Here is a 23,485-nt window from a genome sequence, read left to right on the forward strand (position 1 = left end):
ACAGTACTCTAGTAGAGGCTCGTAAATACGGATGCGTGGGTAGTTGATGTCTTATGGATACATCAATGTATATTTTTGTATATCGTTTTTGCAGTCATGAGGGCTTATGTATATTTATGTATTACCTTGGAGATTATATGTGTCCAGAATGAGTATGATGGTTAGTGTAGTGAGTGGTGCTCGATAGTCAGCTCCGGGTACCCGGCATGGCCCCTAGTCGGGTCGTGACACCTATCTCGGAAGATAGGGAGGCTGTTTCCGAAAGAGCCTCAGCTCAAGAGAAAACATGACGAAAAAAGGTCAGATAAGCACAAGCAGTTCAAAGCAAAATGAAAATGAAACTAACGAAAGCGAAAAAGTCATGATAAAGCACTATGAGAAAAAGAAGCAGTAGCTATCACAGATAAATAAGATAATCGAAGTACAAGAAACAACATATAGTAGCAAGACTCAAAGGACAATGGACTATGGATCAAAACTGCGACTACTTGTACGAAGGGATACGTGGGACTACCTACTAGCCTTCTACCCTAATCTGAGTCCTCCATAACCTCCTATCTAAGGTCATGTCCTCGGTAAGCTGGAACTGCGCCATGTCCTGTCTAAGCACCTTTCCTCAATACTTATTCGGCCTACCTCTACCTTTTCTGAAACCGTCCACAGCTAACCTCTCACCTTTCCGCACTGGGGCATCTGTGTCTCTCCTTCTTACATGCCTAAACCATCTCAGCCTCGCTTCTTGCATCTTATCCTCCACTGATGCCACTCTCACCTTATCCCGAATATCTTCATTCCTAATCCTATCTCTCCTGGTGTGCCCACACATCCATCGCAATATTCTCATTTTCGCAACTTTCATCTTTTGGACGTGAGAGTTCTTGACTGCCCAACACTCTGCCCCGTACAACAAAGTCGGTCTCACAACCACTTTGTACAACCTGCCTTTAAGTATTGGTGGCACCTTCTTATCACACAACACTACTGAAGTGAGCCTCCATTTCATCCACCCTGCAATAATACGATATGAGACATCATCGTCAATATCCTCATTTCCTTGTATAATAGACCCAAGATATTTGAAACTTCTTTTCTTTTGGATGGCTTGGGTTATATCATCACTAAATTGGATTATATTAACTTAATATTTTAAGATTAAAATTTATATTTTAGAAAACTACATGAAAAATGCTACTATAATTTGCAACTTTTCTCATATCAATTTGGTGAAAATATACATCTTAAAATGTTGGTCAAAGTTCATGCAGCTTGAATCTCGAGAAATGAAAAGTGTCACATAAATTGGGACAGAGGGAGTATTATTTACCCTCTAAAATTTATTTTTTCGTATTTACCCCTTCACTAATTACCTAATAAAAAAAGAAGTTAAAATAAAGTATGTGCAAAAACCCTCTTATTCAAAATGGAAAAGGGCCAAAATTACCCCTGAACTTTGGGAAATAGTTCATCCATATCCTTCGTTATACTATTGAGCCAATTATATCCTTACCATTATACTATGGAGTCAATTATACCCTTATGGTTAAACGGCTGCCACGTGACATCATCCTAGACGTCCAGCCCATTTTTCCCCCAAATAATTTTTTATCTACCAATTTAACACAACCCGATCCGGATATAATATTTTCCCCCAAAATTATAAGGACCCAACCCGTATACTTCTAGCTAACAAACTAGCTTACGGACCCGGATATAATATTTTCCTAGAGTACTTTTGGTCTCTGTCTCCTTGACTCCCCAGCTGATCAACTACTCAAATTCTCTGTTGTTGCATGAACCTGCAAAAGTAGAATGTCAACTGTGCTATACTTCAAAGTCTCCAGGCAAATTTATGCAAATGGTATTGCTTTAGATAGGTGTTTTCTCAATTTCACCAACTCTCAGCACTACTGTTTTGAAGCGTGAATAACTTATATGGTCTTCAAGTATAGCAAATTACTCACTAAAGTGACTCAAGATACCTGTGGGCGTTTATCATCGTTAAAGCTCTTGCTCCTAATCTTGAATTCCCCTCTTCTGGTTGTAAGCTAGTTTGTAAGCTAGGAGTATATGGGTTGGGTCCGTTATTTTGGGGGAAAATATTATATCCGGGTCGGGTTAGGTTAAATTGATGGGTAAATAATTATTTGGGGGAAAAATGGGTTGAACGTCTAGGATGATGCCACATGGCAGCCGTTTAACCATAAGGGTATAATTGACTCTATAGTATAATGGTAAGGGTATAATTGGCCCTATAGTATAGCGAAAGGTATGAATGAACTATTTCCCAAAGTTCAACGGTAATTTTGGCCCTTTTCCGTATTCAAAATTAAAAAAAGGGGTCTTGATGTTTTGAGTTTTGCAGACCCAAACGACTCGACCCTCATCCTTTCTCATACCCATCATCCTTCTTTCATTGTTACGAGTAAAGAATAATTGGGGTCCAATAGGTGAAAAAATAAGATCAAGGGTTCATAGGACTCTCGCATAGTTTAGTTATGTAGTTGACAATTTCGCCGTGTTCAGGTGTGTTTCTATGGCTTATCCCTTGATATCGCCCATCCTTTCACCTATTGGACCTCAATTGTCCTTTACTCTTAAAAATTTCCCTCCTTTTAATGATATTATGAAATGACACATATGGAGCTTTATTGGTCCATGGAGATATAATTAGACACAATTCATAAATAACCCGACACATTCCAATTTGTTTGTTCGGTAATTATTAGGGTTGGTTTCTAAGAATCCACCATTTATTAAAGGATGAAGAAGTTGAGTTGAACCTAGATTTGATACCGATCTTAAACAAACAACTTTTGGTGGATAGAGTTACCCGGTACCTAGCAGTGCAGGGGGTGAACTGAACTCTTTTTGTTTTTTCTAGTCGACTGACTATGTTTAGTAGTCGACTGTTAAAATAAGTAGTAATGAAAACTTAAGTAATACATAAAGTAATTGCTGAAAGTAAAAGTGACACCAGATGATTTTATACTGGTTGAGATCCAATGTGGATCTCAGTCTAGTCCCCTTGGATTGTAAGGGTTCTCTGTAAGCTCTTTGTAAGTTGTTTTTTCGTGCAGTGGTGATTAAGTCTAACTCCTTCGTCTAGACTCAATCTCTCTTCTTTTTTACTTTTTATACAATGTTTCACCATTATCAAAGGATGAAGAAGCTAAACTGAATGATCATCAGAACTTATTGAGTTGAGTTTTAAACTCAAAAGTTTATTGCGAGATCAATTGGTGTTCTCGAATCTGGGATCTTGATGTATTTCTAATTTCGGGAACTTCATTTCTATAAAGAACTCAACAAGAAATTCGAATTATAGTCATCGAGTTTTCCTAAATTCTTAAGTTATTATATAGACTAGTTATAACTCTTGAGTTATTTTCATTTAAAGTTTGTTAATTGCTGAACTAGATGGTGTTTAGCTTACTATGTTGACTCTACCATTGGTGAACTCAAATTGGTACTAGTTGTTTTGGGATAACCCTCAATCTAAGACCCACTAAGATTATTACTCAGAAAGTTTTTCTCATACAAGAAAACATTTTTCAAAAGCTAAATGAGTTGGGTTACTTATGATTGGGCCATGTGGATGAATAAATGAGGCGAGAATGATCAAAATGGTCGTTAATGTATGAAGGTTGGAATATTTTAGTCCTTCATATATATCATGTTATAGAAATAGTCCTTAATGTCTGGAAAAAAGTGATCATTTTAGTCCTTTATATATACTATTTAACAGAAGTAGTCCTTAATGTATGAAAAAATGATTACTTTAGTCCCTCATTTGTACCATGTAATAGAAATAGTCCTTAATCACATATGAAAACATTATCATTTTTGTAGGAGGGAAAGGTTAATTTTTGCTTCCTTCACGCAAGTTGCAGGTTAAATTTAACAGATTTTTAACTTGCACCGTTACTTTTAAGATTTAGGATTAAACTTATAGCTTTTTTCAAACATTAAGGACTATTTCTGTTACGTGCTACGTGTTATATATGAAAGATTAAAATGATCACTTTTTCTTAACATTAAGGATTATTTCATTTACGTAGTATATATGAAAGACTGAAATGATCACTTTTCATAAATTATGTAATACTTGTATTACGTGTATAAATGAGAGTAAATTTCTCAAAAGATTACTCAAGTATGTATAAATTTCTCAAAAGGTTACTCAAGTATGTCGAATTATCTAGTAAGGTTACTTAACTTAGTTTTATATCAATAAAATCACTCAACTTATGGATTTTCTCTTATAAAGTCGCTTAACTTAGTTTTGTATCAATAAAATCACACAACTTATAATTTTTTTCTCTTACAAAGTCACGTAAGTTAGATTGGTTTTCCCATAAAGTCATTATAACAAAAAGATAAAAGAGATTTACATAAACATCCCCTCAATTTTGGTTATGTAATACTTACTTCCTTTGGGGTTTATAGTATTATGGTTTCCTCTCTTATTTTAATTTTCTCAACTAATTTGTTTGTTATCATATATTATTTTGCTTAATAAATTTTGTAAACATTCTTTCTTAAGGTCATCGAAACAATTTGACTTGACAAACTCGACTAAGTTTTTATGCCAAGTAGACATGAATTGTATACTAAATAATAATATCATATTAAAGAACGCATATCGATTTCTAAATAAATTTATTCAAATTGTGAGGATGATAGCAAAGGCCTCTATTTTTTTTAATTTTCACAGTTTCAGCATCATCTTATTATTTATCTCATTGTGTTTATTTAAAACATGAAAGCAGGAAAAAAAAAACTCTATATAATAGTATGTTGAAAGAAATTTCTGAAGAGCACTTTTCTATGACATTTTTAAAGATAAAAGTATGCTTTAGGTAAATATAGATTCGTGTAACATTAACTGTGATGTGTTTGAGAAAAATTTAAGTCTACCTTTTAGTTCTTAAAGTTCAAAATGAGAGAAAAAAGGAGTTTATTTCCAAGCATTTTATCAATTCAACAGTGCACGTAGTTTTATTTGTAGCATAAAAAAACTATGTTACAAAATATAATACTTACAGTTAATGACACAAAGATTAATTCTGCAACATTATGTAAATTTTACCACTTTAATTAGTTATGTTACGAGAAAATAAAAATATTGCAGGTAAACCACAAGGGAGGGATGTGTGATAGAGACAAACCTAGGGGTGTTCAAATAAGACCGAAAAATCGATCTAAACAGGTAAACCGAGTCAAACCGACTTAATGAACCGAAAACCGGCTCGGTTTGCTTTGATTTGGTTTTAAATTTTGAAAAACCGATTAACATTTGGTTTCGTTTGGTGTTACACAAAAAAAAAAAAAAAATTGAATCAAACCGATAAATACATGCATATTAAAAATATTGTGTTATATATATATTTAAAATATTGTCTAGCCGATTTTCTTGGGTGGTGTTCTTATTCTGTTTCTCCCACTTTCTTAGGGGAATGAAGCTAAGAGTTTTTTTTTTCTTACAAAGAAATGATGAGACAAATTTGTGTAGTATTTGCTTGCATTTTTGGTTATGTCTTTGCTGCTGGGAGAGGGAATAAAACAAAATGGATAAGTGTAGGAGTAGGTTTAAATATTTGATCCAATCTGGAATTACTAGTCCCTCAAGCCTGGGGTCATATCTAGTTCATGACTATCCAGTAATTCAAGGTTAACAACAAAACCTTTGTGCGTAACTTGAAATCTTTAAACAAAAAAAGAAGTCCTTAAAGAAAAATGATAGGGAATGTGATATTGTTTTCACCATAGTTGTTGTATCTCATTTTCATTTTTTGCACCTTACTTGTATCAATTTCTTTGCATTATAAAATACTTCCTTAAAAATCGCAAAATCCTAACCAACCCGACAAAACCGAAACCGATTGAATTTATACTATAATGGTTTGGTTTGGTTCGAATATCAAAAAACCTGATTTAATTGGTTTGTTGGGTTTTAACCAAAACGCACTACAAGAAAGTATAGAAATGACAACAACTTAGTTTCATTGTTGGCAAATGAAATTTTTTGTTGCCAAAGAATTTAATTTTATTGTCATAGTATTGGTTATTGTTGCAAATAGTACTTTTGGTAAAAACAAAAAAAGTTGTTGCGCGTTGTTGCAATAACAGCCGTTGGAAAAAGTCTATGCAATAATTTTTTTTTTGTTCCCAAAAGTACTTTTTGCAACAATAATCAATCAATGACAATAAAAAAAAAATTGTTGCCAAATATATTTTTTCTTGTAGTGACCGAGTCAAACCGGACCATGAACACCCCTGGAGAAACCTGATGAGAGGTCTTTGAAATTGCCCCAAAGAATTATTACAAAAATATTAAAATAAGAGAGATAAGCATAATATTATAAATCACAAAGGAAGCAAATATCACATAACCAAACTTGAGGGGAGGTTTGTGTAATTATCTCTTTTAGTTTTTGGTTATAATGACTTTGCGGGAAAACCAATTTAACTTGAGTGACTTTGTTAGAGAAAATTTATAAAGGACTACAATAGTCCAACCCCCATACATTAAGGACCATTTTGATCATTTCTCAATAAATTAGCGTCATTTATTTTAATAAAGCCCTACACGTTCCATTTCATAATTTCATTAAAAGGATGTGTATTTTTAATCCGAAAATAAATACTAAGGTAATTGAAGACCAAATGGCGGAAGGACGGACATTTTTAATCCGAAAATTAACGTTAAGGGCGATTATGATCCAATTGGTGGAACGATGACAAACTTAAATCATTTTCATTACGTTAGGGACATTTTTTTTTACCATTTTCCATTAAAAAAATAATACCAATAAATCCACTTATTTGTCGAAAATTAATGTTAAGGGCAATTATGATCCAATTGGTGGAAGGAAGACAAACAAACTTAAATCATTTTCATTACGTTAGCGACATTTTTTTTTTTTTTACCATTTTCCATTTAAAAAATAATACTAATAACTCCACTTATTTCTTAGGAGAATATTTTACCGTGGAAAATATTTTTGTTCGTACCCAACGGCCAACCCACCCCATTTTGCTCTAGTTTTCTGACAAGGAATGTAAATTGTGTGGACAATGATTATCACACGGGTTAGGTGTTTTTTAATTCTCATATCACTTGAGCGATTTTGTGATTAAGGTAAATCATGAAGTAGTTGATTTTATTTATGTCAAACTCTCCCCCTTCCCCCAAAAACGCTTGCTTCCATCCCAATACCTTTTTTTTTAGGTTTAGATTTTTTTTATTATTATAAGGGTTTAGGCTTTATGATTAACTTGAACTTAGTCCAGTTGACTTTTTATTGCATTAAAACAACTTATTTTATTAATTATTACTCCCTCCGGATCACAAAAAGTGTTCACTTAATCCTTTTTTTTGGATAAAAAAGAGTATCCGCTTATCAAATCAAGATTTTTTTTTTCCAGAGTTGCTCCTATTAAGTGTTCAATTATTAGGGGCAATTTTGTCAATTTTTTTTTTTTTTTTTAGAAATTAGTATTTTTTTAAGGATGTACAAAAGTATAAGTCAACTTGTCTGCTAATTAACACATGGTGTAAACAATTTATTTGTGCAACAACTCAGCATGACGTGCACTTCAAGTCTTAAACTCTTAATTGCTCCCAGTTTTATGCCACATAAAAAGAGTACTTCCAAAGATCTCTTTTCATAGATTTGCTCACCCAGTTGGCAGTAGGCTTGGATCTGATAGTAATTGATAAGTCAAAATTGAGCTTTGAACTTTGTATATATCCAGATCTACTTTATCTATAGTTGGTAAATTACTGAGCGCATTCTTAGTATCGTCTGAGTCAAACCTAGCCGAACCTTCAATGCTCATGTCAATTCACTTTATCATGAAGTAGTTTCTTAACGGCATAAAAACTCATTTTATTTAAATATTAAATAGGGTAAATTTAGAAGAAAACAATTAATATCTTCTTAATTATGTTAATAAAACACTTATTTTGAACTAAAATTAAAAGGCAACACGATACTTATTATGGACCGTAGAGAGTAATGTGCAACAATTATAGGAGGTTCGTTCCTACTCGTATACTAAATTCATGAGTAATTTAATTTAATTTGAACTGACTCTTTGCTAAACTATGGTGCATAAACTCTTTAAAAATGTCGATGAATGTGTGTCGGATCCTTCAAAAGTAGTACATGTTTGGAGGATTCGACACGGATGCAACAACGTTTTTAAAGAGTCCGAACAACAAAGAGCCTAAATATTAAACAATCTATAATAGAATAAATATACTAGATTTTAAGTTAAGGGATAATTCCAAAAACCTTCCTCCAAATTTAACCTCATAACATCGATCAACATAGTTTGTGGTTTACGATATTAGCTTATGTTCCTTAATTTTGTAACAATTAGTTCAAACTGTTTATCATTAATATGAATTAGTTATAAATTGACCAATTTGTCCTTGGTAATATTTTAATGTATTAACTAATTGCAGCGAAAAAAATATCTACTTGGTTATCGTTCTTCCAAATCGATGGGCAAATCTATAGCAATATTTCCTTAACTATGGCCAGATAGTGTGTATCAATTAATTTCTATTCCTCCCAGACCACGTGAAATTTGACTTCTACAAATGAAATCATGACAATAGCTTATACAGAAAAAATACCCCACAAATAAAAACTTTCATTTACGAGCTTTTGGTGTCACAATTCCATTCAAACAAAACTTCGGCTACAAAACTACTCGATTAATTATTAGTACTAGTTTTTGCTTCTTATCGAATCTCTAACTGAGGAATTCAGGGAATTAGTTGCGGTTTAAACCCCAACTTTTTTATTTAATTTAAAAAGTATAATACTGTTAAAAAGGGAAAATTGTTCATATTATAATTATTTTTACTTAATAATAATAATTAAGTTAAATGAATGTTACAAAGAAGTCATAACAAGGGAGGGAAGCGTAATATAGCTAACCACAAAGGATGTTGATATTATGAAGCCAAACCTGAAGGGTGATATTTGATATAAAAATATAAAAATTAAGTTCATACACCGTATTATATTTATTAATTAAAAAAAAGTTATAAGGATTATGTGAATTATTAAATACAGAATATTTATTGTATATCCAAAAGAATAAATCAAAAATAAAATAAAAGTTGTACTAAATTTAACCTCATTAATAGTTTGAATTCTCAATTTTAAAAAAAAAAATTTAGTCACCCACAAAGTAAGCTTAAACTACACGGTGATAAAAGTTGAATTCTCTTTCTATATTTGTTAACTCTCCAATTCTAACGTTTTCTATATTTGTTAACTCTCCAATTCTAACGTTCTACATGGACCATTTAAAGCCCCTTTAAAAGGGTATTGTGGTACATTATACATAAAATGAAATGGAGAGAGTAAAAAATTTATGTAACTTAATACAATAACTAAATTAATATAATATATTAAAGATAAGGAATGAATTTATTTTTTAACGATTAGTGGCAATCTAGCTGAGAGTCCACAGCTTTTAGGAATCTGTACACACCTTAAATATCCTATGCTGTGTTCACAGTATCACTCTCCTTAAAACGTGAAATTCAAGAACTTTAAAGAACAAGTCAACAGGAAAAAAAGATGCAGCTAAAAAAAGCCATAGCATTTTTAGTTTCCCTACTAGTTGTGAACGCAGTAGCAGAGAGTCCTTACAGATTCTTTGAATGGAATGTTACATATGGAACCATTTCTCCTCTAGGTGTTCCCCAACAGGTTGGTTTCTTTAATTTCCCTGTTATTTCCGGTAATATATGCAGCCCAGTGCACAAAGCAAAGCATCATGCATTCATGCAAGGTTTGGGAAGGGCCACAACCCAAGGGGTGAAAGCATGAGTTGACTGATTTCATTGTTCGAACTCATGACCTATAGGTTCCGGGGGACAAATTTACTAATATGTGAATATATTGTCCTTTAACAATTTTGGGATTTGGTGTTCGTGGGGTTTATATTTGTGTGATGATCTTATAATACTCCGTGTTTTTGTCTGTATAGGGAATTCTGATCAATGGCCAATTCCCTGGTCCTGACATTATCTCTGTCACCAATGACAATGTTATTGTCAATGTCTTCAACAGCTTGGATGAGCCTTTTCTAATTTCCTGGTAAATTTGCCTCAGTTATCCCATTCATTTATTTTCGACATAATTAAATCAATAAAAGTGTACCCTTGCAAAGCGCTTAAATTTGTTAGATGAGATGGTTACACACTTCAACATGCTTCATACTGTTCTCAGTTAATATCAACAAGATCACACGTAAATAAGAAAAATAACCTTTTGGAATGACAATGTCATCATACGAGAGTGGTACAAGTTGGACCTTGATAGGGTTTTATTATGTTTGTCATATCGAGGTTATGGTATTTTTTTTAATCTTTCGGTCTTCTTCTCATTCTCCTTTGGCTAGGAAAGAAGTCCAAGTTTACTTTTTGCGAAAGGGAAAATGGCTTTTTGTTAGAGAGGTTGAGAGAAATTTTCAGTTGGGAGCCATTCTTTTGAAGCTAGGAGACATTGTTATTATTTACTCAAAAAATTTCCATATATATAAAAAATAAAAAAAATAAAAAAAGGAGACGTTGTTGTTATGTTTTCTAGTTACGGGCCATCAGTGTGCGGTCTCTTTCGAGCGGTTCCTTCTTTTATTTTTCCGGTGATTTAAAGGTGATAGATTTTTTCACCAAGGAATTGAGGCTTAAAGCTATGAGATATAACGGTGGAGGTAGAGACAAATCTAAGATTTTACGTCAGTAAATGCAATGTACTCACTTTGTGACTTTGTGGGACTTAGAACTAATTAATATAGTAGTATATTTTTTTCAAAATTCATCTTTCGCTTACTTTCATCCGAGTCTTCAAGGAAGTACTGGCATTAGGAAAAAATGTCTTTCCCCTGCCATTGCAACTTCTCGAGTTGTTACTCTGTGCACAAAGTCATGGTTAATCATGTACGCTTTGCATAGTTCACGACGTAGCTGCGAACAATGAGCATTTTGGTCCTCCATTTGTCCTGGTATAATGATAAAGATAAATGCTTTAGTGCAACAAAATTTACTGCTAGTAGTTATTGTTTGGTTAAAAGGTTGAAAAGTTTCTAGGCTTCTTGTATCATAGGTATTGATGTATCAACCTTGTATATACAGTATAATCATAATCATGTAGACAGAAAAATTATTTGTAGCCAACTTTGTTGTGCAACTGATTTATTTTCCTCTTCTGCACCGTATAAATAGAAGGGATCTCAAGTATTGCACTGAAAATCACTCTGTTACCTTTGCCTCCCAAATTATATATAGTCAGATGAATTGAAAGTGTAGTTATACCTCCTGCATCCTAATTTAGATGACGGAGTTCTATTTCGAGGTGTGCCAAAAATATACTTCAATGCCTCACTTCTTTCAAGAATTAAAATTTATTTAAATAGTTATAATTTAATATGAAGTGCTTCTCCTGATCACTCTTAAGTTATCAACTCATGTTTGATATGTTTTTCTACTCTTATCAATGTATTACACATGTTAAATTATCTGATTAAGCTTTGCCTTCTTAAAATGCATCACATTTAATGAGACAGAGGAAGTCCTATTTTTAGTTTAATTGCCAATACTAGTATCCGTTTATTCAAACACTAACTAGGGATACAAATAGTATACATATTCCAAGCAACTCAAATAACTCCTTGCGGACTATATCCTTCGTTATAACTTAGATCAGCATATGGTTTGTACATTATCTTTTTTGGGTATTAAGTGGTATTCTAGTTGCCATTGTTATCACTGGTTTAGTTTCAACTCTTTTCTCTTTTGTTTTCTCAGTTTATTGGAAATATGTTTCATAACGTTTTGTGAAATATATGCAGGAATGGAGTGCAAAATAGGAGAAACTCATACGAAGACGGGGTATGGGGAACGACGTGCCCAATACCACCAGGGAAGAATTTCACATACACTTTACAAATGAAGGATCAAATAGGGAGCTTTTACTACTTCCCTTCCCTTGGATTCCACAAAGCTGCAGGTGGTTTTGGTAGCATCAGGATCTTCAGCGGGCCTTTTGTCCCTGTTCCTCTCCCTGCTTATTCTGGCGATTTCGCCGTCCTTATTGGTGATTGGTACAAGAGGAATCACACGGTACTGTTACTTTCACTACTAATTTAAGTTTTATCCATCTAACAATATAAATGAATTTTATGCGCTCAGTGTCCTTGATTAAATCTTGCAAGTCGTTAAAGTGAGAGCGACATGAATATACTCTTATTCATCTCAAGGTAAACATCATCATCATATTATATTAAAAGTGGGAACACCCAAGTGTGAAAATTGAAATACTAAAATGCCCTTATAATGTTTAATGACATTATTGCCCTTCTATTAGACACAATTGTCATACTCTATTACTTTTGGACAAAGATGTAAATACACATTATAATAAATATATACTACCCTTTATAGAAAAGGCTTTATTTATAACATAGCTTTAACAACTATGAAATGTATCAGCCAACATGAAATGGCTGTAACATAAAATGCCTACTTAAACTTATTGCAGTTAAATCCTCAATATAATCACACATTAATGAAAGAATAATTACTAAAGGTTACAAGAATGTCTGTTGGTATTCTAACCTAAAAATGTTCATTTTTTCTTTTGGAGTATTCTCTTTCACTTTGAGAAATGGTGACAAGAATAGGAAAGAACATAAAAGAAGAGAAACAACACCAAAACCTGTAGTTGTGATCCAATAAAATTAGTTAGAGAAACAGAAGTTGTCACAAAGGTTCCTTCTTTTTCTGGTAAGCATTCTTCTCCGCTTTTGTTTATTTGTATTTATGAGAAGGGACGTATTCAAAATTACAATTTTGTAATCCATTTTATTTATAGGTTAAAGAGTCCATTACTTGAAAGATGATGAAACAAATAAGAGAAATAACATGCACACACAGAGCGGAAGCACATAACACTCTCTTATAGATTTCTATTGCTTTTGAGAATTAAATACGAAAAGAAAAAGAGTGCATAAAGTATTGAGTTACATTATTTACTCAAAAGGAACCCCAAAATTGAGTTCTTGTAGCCATAGCTAGAAGAAAAAGAAGAAATTCGATATCATAAGTCCTCTAAGTTTCTGCTTCGTGAAGTTCAATTTGTATTTTTTGCTTCTACTCTTTTTATCGTTTCTCTAATTTAAACTGATTCAAAATGATCCGAGTTGTACTATTGTAAATGATATTAACTGAATTTCTAATTTATATTTTGTTTATTTTAAGATAACTTGATGTGATTGTTCCATTCGTGCAAATGTATGGTTATTTCTTGCTTTCCATGCCTTAATACTATTTGATGCATACAGTTTAATGTAGCATATTGCTATGAAGTTTTCATTCTCAATGTTTAGTATAATATTATCAGATATGCATAACGAAAAGGAGAAACAATAGAGGAAAGCATTAAAATTAGAGATTTAGCAAATAAGTTCATTTTCTCTTTCTTACTTTCCAATTTCCGTGAGCATCTACTAAATTCTATATTATTGTTTCAGCAAATTTTTATTAACAATCACCATCTACTGTTTTTTGGTATAAAATAGTGTCCAATTTATTTTTTCCCTTCAAAATAATATACAGTCAGCATTACAGTTCTCTTCCTCCAACTTTCATTTTCTCTTTGAATTTTCTATTCATTTATACTGGTTAGCATGGAATACACATGCAACGCACGTGTTCTTGAACTTGTGTTTGAATAGTGGAAGACTGTGCAGTGTTTCGTGAGTGTTTTAATGAAAAAAATGTTCTTATCCGAGAAGTGTAATAGTGTGTTTCTCCACACGAAACATTATTAGGATTTTTGAAGAACATTAACCAACAACTTTACCAAGTGAAAAATCTAAACACCATGGCATTTATATTTGTCAATAATTTGCTCTGACGCTTACCAGTTACTATTTAAATGTCCATTTTTACAGAACCTTAGAGCTATTCTTGACAGAGGCCACAAGTTGCCTTTTCCGGATGGCATTCTTATCAATGGTCGTGGTCCTAATGGTGCTTCCTTCACAGTTGATCAAGGTAAATACAATTTTTCTTGAAAAAAAAAAATCATAGGAAATATTTTTGACGAAGAGTGTTTTCTGTTAATCTAACAATGATTATTTCTATGTATGAATACAGGGAAAACTTATAGACTGAGGATATCCAATGTTGGATTGGAAAACTCACTCAACTTCCGAATCCAAGGACACAACATGACGTTGGTTGAAGTAGAGGGTACACACACAATGCAAGAGACATATTCCTCACTTGATGTTCATGTTGGACAGTCCTACTCTGTCCTAATCACGGCTGATAAAGCTCCCAAGGACTACTACATTGTGGTTTCGTCCCGTTTCACGTCTAAGATTCTTACTACCACTAGTGTACTTCACTATAGTAACTCTAACAGCCCGGTCTCTGGCCCGCTCCCCAGTGGTCCAACCATCGAAGTTGGTTGGTCCCTTTACCAGGCCCGTTCTATCAGGTGTGTACTTGCTTTCACCTTTTTACTAGTTATATTTCTCTTTTTGTCAAGATCATCTTAACTTGGTACTCATTTTTCGTGTCTTAATTAGGACCAATTTGACCGCTAATGGACCAAGGCCTAACCCACAAGGTGCGTACCATTATGGTATGATTAATACAACTAGAACTATCAGACTTGCAACTTCTGCTGGTCTAGTGAATGGCGAGCAGAGATATGCTGTCAACAGTGTGTCCTTTGTGCCCACTGATACTCCGCTCAAGCTTGCTGACTACTTCATGATTGGAGGGTTCCACCCCGGAAACATACCTGATGCCCCACCCGGTGGAGGAATTCACCTCGACACATCTGTTTTGCAAACTGACTATAGGACATTCATTGAGATTATATTCGAGAACAAGGAGAGGATTGTCCAAAGCTGGCATACTGCCGGCTACTCCTTCTGGGTAGTAGGGTAAGTTTATGAAGAGAACACAAATCACTCCTAGTTTCTAGCTATTACTATGCACTTATGTTTGACTTCGAATGTTAATTACTCTTGATGTTAAATGCAGCATGGACGGAGGACGATGGAGTCCTGCAAGAAGGAATCAATACAATCTTCGCGATGCAGTTTCACGTTGCACAACTCAGGTGATCAGATTAATTCATGCTCCATCCATCTCAATTTATATATGAAGGTGTTTCGGAGATTGAGAAAGAAAGGATGACTATTGAAACTCGTGATCTAAAATAAGCCATAAATATCAGTTTGGCCATAAATTATCTCATTACGGGTATGGGAAGTCTGAAGTTAAATTGTTACCAAATATAGAAAGTTTTCTTCTTTTTGGGACTGACTAAAAGGGAAAAAGTGTCACATAAATTGGGACGGACGGAGTACAATTTGAAATTATTTTTCCCAACATTAAAGAGAACGAAAATTAACACGAGAAAATGTGGGAAAATGCAGGTATATCCCAGGTCATGGACAGCAATATACATTGCATTGGACAATGTGGGAATGTGGAACATAAGATCTGAGTTTTGGGCTCGACGGTATCTCGGACAACAGTTATACATGAGGGTCTACACAACATCAACCTCTTACAGAGATGAATTACCGATTCCAGTTAATGCTCTTTTATGTGGCAAGGTGGCTGACCGCAACACAAGCCGTTTTTAAGCTAAGCTGCAAATGAAATAGAGAAAACACTTGATTTACGTATGATTGTCGTGTGCTGTTATACAGATAGCCTCAGATAGGAAGGTTAGGATTAAGTAATAGCTCATTAGTGCTAGAATTAGTTTACCACTTCTAGTTTGATTGGACTTAACATAAGGTCCATTCTCTGTTTACACTAAAAATTGCATTCAGTTCTATTCTCGTTGTTTTAGTTGTCTTGATTTTTAGAATAAAAAGAATATTTGTTTTCCTATCTATGAGCAGAAATTCGTTCTTTTTTATGTTTACTTCCTTGGACTAAAACAACTCAAAGACTCTATAATATTGCTTACCTCCTGTAAGTTCGAGACTGGTTACACATAAAAGAGAGTGGAAATATGAGAAGTCCCTCCAACGGCTATGATCCTCCGTTTAAGCCCAATTTACCACTTCCAAAAGCGCTATAGAGAACTAAATCTGAACTACTAGTAGGTGCCTAATTTTATCGGATGTCCCGAAGAGAGAACTACAACTACAAGACGTTTCTACTCAAGCAGTGGACTCAAAGATAATGTTAACAAAATAGTTCATCTGTGAAAGAAGATTATAGAAATGCACCAAGTATTTTCATGCTGTTATTGATAACACTACAAGATATGAGGTTTGGTGGCAACTCCACTGGTCGCTGCAAAAGTTAGAGATTTCATGCAAAAAGTTATCGCTTTTGTGGCTACCATCATCGGCGCAGCTAGGGGACAATCTGAAACCCTCCTTCATAGGAAAATTACATTGTATGTATAGAAGATCAAAATTATTTTCTATGTATATATGGTAGATGTTAAATCGTCTTACTCCTTCATGTGTTTACTTTTTTTATATTTTGAATTCCCTTACAGAAAATCCTGGCGGCTCCGCCACTGGCTACCGTGAGAGCTGCCACCATAAATTTTTTGATCCATCGACTTTGTGAAGCATATATTTGACCATAACTTCTGGTCATGAAAAGAATTGAAGTAAACATAAAACAAAATAAAAAAGCATAAATTTCGCGCCATCCAAATGCTCCTGCTACCTGAGATCTGAGCAAGAAAGTGAAGAACACCTATATCACAACAGTGAAATCAGTAAAGATATATGGAGCCATTTCTGCAATATATTTGGAGTAAACAACCAAACTGCTTTCATCAGACAAAAACTCATCAACTGGTGGATCAAGAAAAACAATAAACCTGTGATGAAATTTACTCTTCAAGTACTTCCTCACATCATTATATGGCAAATATGGAAGGCAAGATGTAAGAGTAGATTGGACAACAAGAAAATGAATCTCCACATCTTGATTAACCAAATTTTCCAACGGCTGAATATCATTATTCATAAGCAGTTCAAGATGATCTATCCCTTTATGCAATGGAAACACCTCTATGACATTATTTTTCACTCAGAACCCACCATCAAAGTACTACCTGTTAGTTGGAAAAAACCTGCTGTGGGATATGTCAAGTTTAACTCCGATGGTAGCTCATGGGGTAATCCTGGCCCATGTGGTGGAGGAGGAATTATTAGAAATGAGGAAGGTAAGATGATTACTGCTTATGCTACTGCCTATGGTGAAGATTCTAACAACTCTGCTGAAGCTTTTGCCTTATTGACTGGTGTAATATGGTGCTGGAATAATGGGATAAAACTTGTGGAATTAGAATGTGACTTTGAATTACTCATACACTGGATATCTGGGAAATCAAAACCTCCATGGAATATTTTGGATACTATCCAGCAAATCAAAAGCTTGATGGAAAAGTTTGATCACTTCTTAACTTTGCACATATATAGAGAAGGGAACAAAGTTGCAGACAGACTTGCTAACTATGGTGTTGAATGCAATCCGGTTTGGTTCCACACACCACAACAACTGCCAATAGAAGCCCGGGGAGTATGCAATATGGACAGACTACAACTCCCATCTTTCAGAAGAAGATACAATCATAAAGCCATTCAAAGGAATAGGGATATAGATAGACTTTATACTTTTGATGTTCCTTGATGGATCTGATGTACATAGGGATACCCCAACTCTTTTGTGAGCTTATTTGGAAATCCTACCAACTATGTAATGAATGGAGCTTGTTCCATTCAGGTAGGTGAGGGCTGTTTCTGTACATCTTCTCTTGGATATGTACTTTAATGTTTATTCAATAAAGTGCATTGAAAATTAAAAAAAAAAAAAAAAAAAGATAGGAAATAGGAAAACAGCAATTCATTTGTTATAGATTCAAGATAATGCAATGGTACGTGGGAACAGAGAATGAATAGGACCTTGAGCAAAGTGATTTGAGCTAGAAGGTTGTAAACTAATAGGAGCATTAATAAGCAAGTACTATTACTTAATCCTAATATTGCTCTGTGAGGCTGTATATATATAACAGCACACCAGAACCTTACTATAAATCAAAACCTAATCCATAACTTTTTTCACTTTGCTTGATCTACGATGGCCAAAATCGATAACAACAACAACAACTTACTACGAAACGTTTTGATTTTCCGTTTATGTTAAAACCTAAGTTACTCGTCTAAAGTGTTGTCGGGTGCGTGTCGGATCCTTCAAAAGTAGTGTATTTTTGGAGGATCCGACACGGGTACGGAAACACTTTCGAAGAGTTCGAGTAACTTAGGTTAAAACAGGACGTGTGCTCCTGCCAGCCACCTTGCCACATAGAAGAGCGTTCCTCATAACGGGATATTCATCTCGTAAAGAGGTCGATGTGGTGTAAACTCTCATGTATAACTGTTGTCCCAGATACTGTCGAGCCCAAAACTCAGACCTTAGATTCCACATTCCCACATTGTCAAGTGCCACATAAACTGCGGTCCATGACATAGGATACACCTGCATTTTCCAAAATTTTCTCATGTTAATTTTGCCTTATCATAAATGTTGGAGTAGAGTAAGATCAAAGATTCTTCCTCTTATTTTTTCTTTGCTTAGAATCTTACCTAAGTTGTGCAACGTGAAACCGCATCACGAAGATTGTATTGGTCCCTACTAGCAGGACTCCATTCTCCTTCGTCCATACTGCATCACGATAAATAATTTATTCAAAACCCAGTAAAATACATTTACTAGAATCCAGAATTCATAAACATAAAATTATGGATCTGCCTCTGAATTTAATAACAACTTGGTTTTTTACTTCATAAACATACCCTACTACCCAGAAAGCATAGCCATCAAGGTGCCAACTCTGAATGATTCTCTCATGGTTCTCGAATACAATCTCAATGAATGCCCTATAGTCGGTGCCCAACACAGATGAGCCGAGGTAAATTTCTCCACCGGTCGGGGCATCGGCTATGCTTCCCACACTGAATCCACCAACTTTGAAGTAGTCAGTGAGTTTCAACGGAGTATCATTAGTGGGCACAAAGGCCACGCTATTGACAACATATCTCTGCTTGCCGTTTACCTGACCAGCAGAGTTTGCAAGCCTTATAGTTCTAGTTATGTTGATCATACCATAGTGGTATACACCTTGTAGGTTTGGCCTTAGTCCATTAGTTGACAAGTTGGTCCTAGAGACAAAAAATGAGTACCATGTTAGAAACATACAATATGATCAACCCATAAAAATTTAGGGGCGGATGCAGCCTTTGAGCTAAGGGTTGAACCGAACCCTGATATCACTAAAATTTCAACAAACGTCAAATTTGAACCTTTAATTTCAAAAGTACAACGAGTTCAGTGCTAAAAACATTCAACAACGAACTCATCAAACTTAAATTATGGATTCATCTCTGTAAGAAATGATTCATTCTTTAACAAAAGCAAATATAAATTGTTAAGAGGTGAAATCAATTAAGTCACACCTGATAGAACGGGCCTGGTTAAGTGACCAATCGTTTTCGATGGTTGGACCACAAGGGAGCGGGCCGGAGACCATGCTGTTAGAGTTGCTATAGTGAAGTACACCGGTGGTAGTAAGAACTGTAGATGTGAAACGGGATGAAACAACAATGTAGTAGTCCTTAGGAGCTTGATCAGCTGTAATGAGGACAGAGTAGGATTGTCCAACATGAACATCAAGGGAGGAATATGTGGCTTGCATAGTATGAGTCCCTTCTACTTCCACCAATGTCATATTGTGTCCTTCGATCCGAAAGTTGAGTGAACTTTCCAATCCAACATTTGATATCCTCATTCTGTAAGTTTTCCCTAATACATAGATACTCGATCATTATTAGATTATTATAGAGAGCTCTCGGTCAAGAATATTTGTATGATGCTCTTTTTAAACTTTGTTACTCAGAAAAAATACAGTGGCTTGTACCTTGCTCAACTGTGAAGGAAGCACCATTAGGGCCACGACCATTGATAAGAACGCCATCGGGAAAAGGTAACTCATAGCCTCTGTCAAGAATTGCTCTCAAATCCTGTATAAATGGACGTTTAACTAGTACTTAGTAGCTATCAGAGCAAATCATGAACTAGTACATATAAGACTTAAAAGTGGCTATCAGAGCAAATCATGAACTAGTACATATAAGACTTAAAAGTTTATTCTTGTCACCCTCACTCAACCAGTTTTCGTGATTTGTACTAAAGCATTCTAGCTCCTATAGCTCACTATGATAAAAGGTAAAGTAAGATATATGCGAGTTCAGAATTTAGAGTTCAGAAAAAGTCTTTATTTTTTTTATTTTTTTTGCGTATGCACGTCTAGTTGAGCTTAAACAATAGTTCAGTTGAACCTGCAAAAACCCCTTCTAAATGTTGTTAGTATCGACACTCTACTCACTTGTCTATTAGTAAACTCAAGTCCATCAAATGCATTAGAATAGTTAAAGTTTTATTCACTTTGTATTCAATTGCAGGAAAATGTATGTTTACGTTAAACATGTCTTCGTAACGTGAAAAAAAAAAAAGGAACCGGTAACTTATTAGTATCAAACGACACTGAGTGTGTGAAATTCTTTTATATTGTCGGTGAATAAAACTTAATTGTCAGTGAGAGTAACAGTACCGTGTGATTCTTCTTATACCAATCTCCAATAAGGACGGTGAAATCGCCGGCAGGTTCAGGGAAAGGAACAGGAATTTGGGGCCTGCTGAGGATCCTAATGCCACCAAAACCACCACCAGCTTTGTGGAATGCAAGAGAAGGGAAGTAGTAAAAGCTCCCTATTTGATCCTTCATTTGGAGAATGTATGTGAAATTCTTCCCTGGTGGTATTGGGCATGTCGTTCCCCATACCCCGTCTTCGTATGAGTTTCTCCTATTTTGCACTCCATTCCTGTACATATTTCACAACATATTACATAATTCATGAAAACTGAGTACGTTGCATTTATTCTAAAGGGCATATAAACATATAATACCATATCCAGATCCTAACTTTTACAACTTTGGTACGATGACCGTGGCGGAGCCAGGATTTCCGCCGAGGGGGTTCAAAATATAAAACAGTAAACATACGAAGAAGCCTAAGGGGGTTCAACATCTAATATATATGCATAAAAATAATTTTAACCTTAGAAAAACAGTATTTTTTTCCGCCGAGGGGGTTCGGATGAACACCCTCGGCATAGTGTGGCTCCGCCACTGATGTCGATGACATTGTCATTCCAAAAGGAATTTTTTTTTAAATCAATTTATGCGTGATCTAGTTGAGATTAACCGAGAACTGTGTGAAGCGTGTTGAAGTGTGTGATCATCTTAACCAAAAAAGCCTAAACTCTTAGAAAGAGTACACTTTTATTCATTTAATTAATCAAAGTTGCGAGAGGCAAATTACCAGGAAAGTAGAAAAGGCTCATCCAAGCCGTTGAAGACGTTGATAATAACATTGTCGTTGGTGAGAGAGTACATGTCAGGACCAGGAAATTGGCCATTGATCAGAATTCCCTATACTTCCAGGAAAAAAGACTACTTTAAGATCATCACAAAAAAGGACAATCTTTTCGAATTACTGAAAATAAAAAAGAAAAGAAACCAACTTGTTGTGCAACTCCAAGAGGATAAATGGTGCCATAAGTAACATTCCATTCAAAGAATTTGTAAGGATCCTCTGCTCCTGTGTTCACAACTAGTAGTGCCACTAAAAACATAGGTAATCCTAATTTTAGCCTCATTTTTTCTTGTTCAGATTGCTATATCAAGAAGCACAAGAGAAATATGGTAGGACTGCAACTGGCTTGGGAGTTGGAAGGAACTGCAGTGAACATGAAGAGGAAGCCATGCATATTTAAACTGTTTTGGTATCCCTCCACCTTGCCACAAGTAGTGTCGCGTGATATTGTTTCATCAATTTTTTATTTTTTTTGCTAGATATGTCTATAGACAATAAGTATAATTGAAAAATATTGAGTATATATAAATATTATAACAAATGACACCGCTTCTCGTTGTAGTGATTTATTTATTTTTCACCTTTTCAACTGTTGACACCGCCTTAGTAAGTCTAGCCGATACAAATCCGAATTAATTGAGCTGCGGCCTAGTAAAATTTATTGGGTAACTAGTGAGCAAGCGGCCCTCAGTAACTCGTAGCCGTAAAAGTAGAGAGGGAGATATCTTGCAGTTAAAAATTTACGCGCAACGGCCGGTGCTTATACTAATTAAATAAATAGATGCATGATATCATGTCTTTGCACATAGAGTTCTCTCACTTAATCATGGTTAATTAAAATACATTTTCTCTTCCAAAGGAGGATGCAACAATGGAGCATTGGGTCATTTGAACTCAATACTTTTAACATAGAGCAGAAATTTATGACTTAAACATTTACTAAAATTGTAATTAATAATAGGTCTGAACTCATAGTCTTAAAAATACAAATGAGTTCGATGTTAAAAATATTTGTTGAACCCAGAAAAGCTTAATTCTTGAATTCGCCTCTACTAGCTTAATATAATCATTTAACCATGATAATTAAGTTGATATAGAGCCAGTTTGGACGGACTTATTTTAGGTACTTCTAAGCCAAAATAACTTTTAAGCACTTTTGTAGTGTTTGAATAAAATAAAAAAGTGTTTTTGAGCCAAAATAATAAAAATAAGTTACTCTCTCCGTTCACTTTTACTTGTCCGGTATTCTAAAAATAGATTTTCACTTTTACTTGTCACTTTTAGCATATCAAGAAAAGACAAATTTTTTTTCCTGTTTTACCCATAGTATTAATTACTCACTTCAAATCATTTTTCAAATCCCAATAAAAATATGCACCAATTAATATGGGTACATTGATAAATTATGCCCTTTATTTATTATTTCTTAAGGAATGTGTAAAGTCAAAAGTGCACATGTAAAAGTGAACGGAGAGAGTAAAAGCCATAAGTTAGGAATCCTAACTTATGGCTTTTGGCGTATAAGCCCTAAGTCAAACAGGCTCATAATTTGATAGAAGTAACTGATGTGGATAATTTTTTACTTTCATGAAATTATGGGAATATGAGATGGGATGGAAGAGAACGTGTGATTAGTGAACACCTGAACTTGTTTTTCCTTATTTGATGATCGGTGATAGGTGATATATAAGTAGGTAATAGTGACAAAGTTCAAAGTTCAAAGTTCAAAGCTCAGAGTTAAGAGTTGACTTATCAGATCTGACTAGTACTGGTGAATGTATCTCCAAACTAAGATCTTGGAACTCTTTCTTATGTATGTCCCAACTGTTTTTGCATCCTCAATTTTACTGTGCTAGTGTGCTGTGATTACTAAGAGCCTGTTTGGATGGGCTTATGCCTATAAGCTGCAAACAGCCTATAAGCTAAAAAAAATAAGTTGGGGTAGTCTAACTTATTTTTT

At 34.5% G+C, this 23,485-nt stretch overlaps 1 protein-coding gene and 1 pseudogene across 1 annotated transcript; one reads left to right on the top strand and one right to left on the bottom strand.

Moving 5' to 3' along the window:
• Positions 1-9,578: 9,578 nt before the first annotated feature.
• LOC132602579 (L-ascorbate oxidase homolog) lies at positions 9,579-15,914 on the top strand. The gene is made up of 8 exons (XM_060315399.1): positions 9,579-9,737; positions 10,018-10,127; positions 11,881-12,151; positions 13,984-14,086; positions 14,189-14,534; positions 14,626-14,988; positions 15,089-15,167; positions 15,487-15,914. The coding sequence occupies exons 1-8, from the start codon at positions 9,606-9,608 to the stop codon at positions 15,697-15,699; spliced, it is 1,617 nt and encodes a 538-aa protein (XP_060171382.1). The 5' UTR covers positions 9,579-9,605; the 3' UTR covers positions 15,700-15,914.
• A 2,435-nt stretch (positions 15,915-18,349) lies between these two features.
• LOC132601889 (L-ascorbate oxidase homolog) lies at positions 18,350-21,808 on the bottom strand (annotated as a pseudogene).
• Positions 21,809-23,485: the final 1,677 nt, after the last annotated feature.

Source organism: Lycium barbarum, chromosome 7 (genome assembly GCF_019175385.1).
Source record: "Lycium barbarum isolate Lr01 chromosome 7, ASM1917538v2, whole genome shotgun sequence".
In the NCBI taxonomy this organism is placed as follows: Eukaryota; Viridiplantae; Streptophyta; class Magnoliopsida; order Solanales; family Solanaceae; genus Lycium; species Lycium barbarum.

Coding starts and splice junctions, on each gene's coding strand:
- LOC132602579 (XM_060315399.1), top strand. CDS start 9,606: ATGCAGCTAAAAAAAGCCATAGCATTTTTAGTTTCCCTACTAGTTGTG. Junction 10,128..11,880: donor GAGCCTTTTCTAATTTCCTG/GTAAATTTGCCT, acceptor AAATATATGCAG/GAATGGAGTGCAAAATAGGA. Junction 14,087..14,188: donor TTCCTTCACAGTTGATCAAG/GTAAATACAATT, acceptor GTATGAATACAG/GGAAAACTTATAGACTGAGG.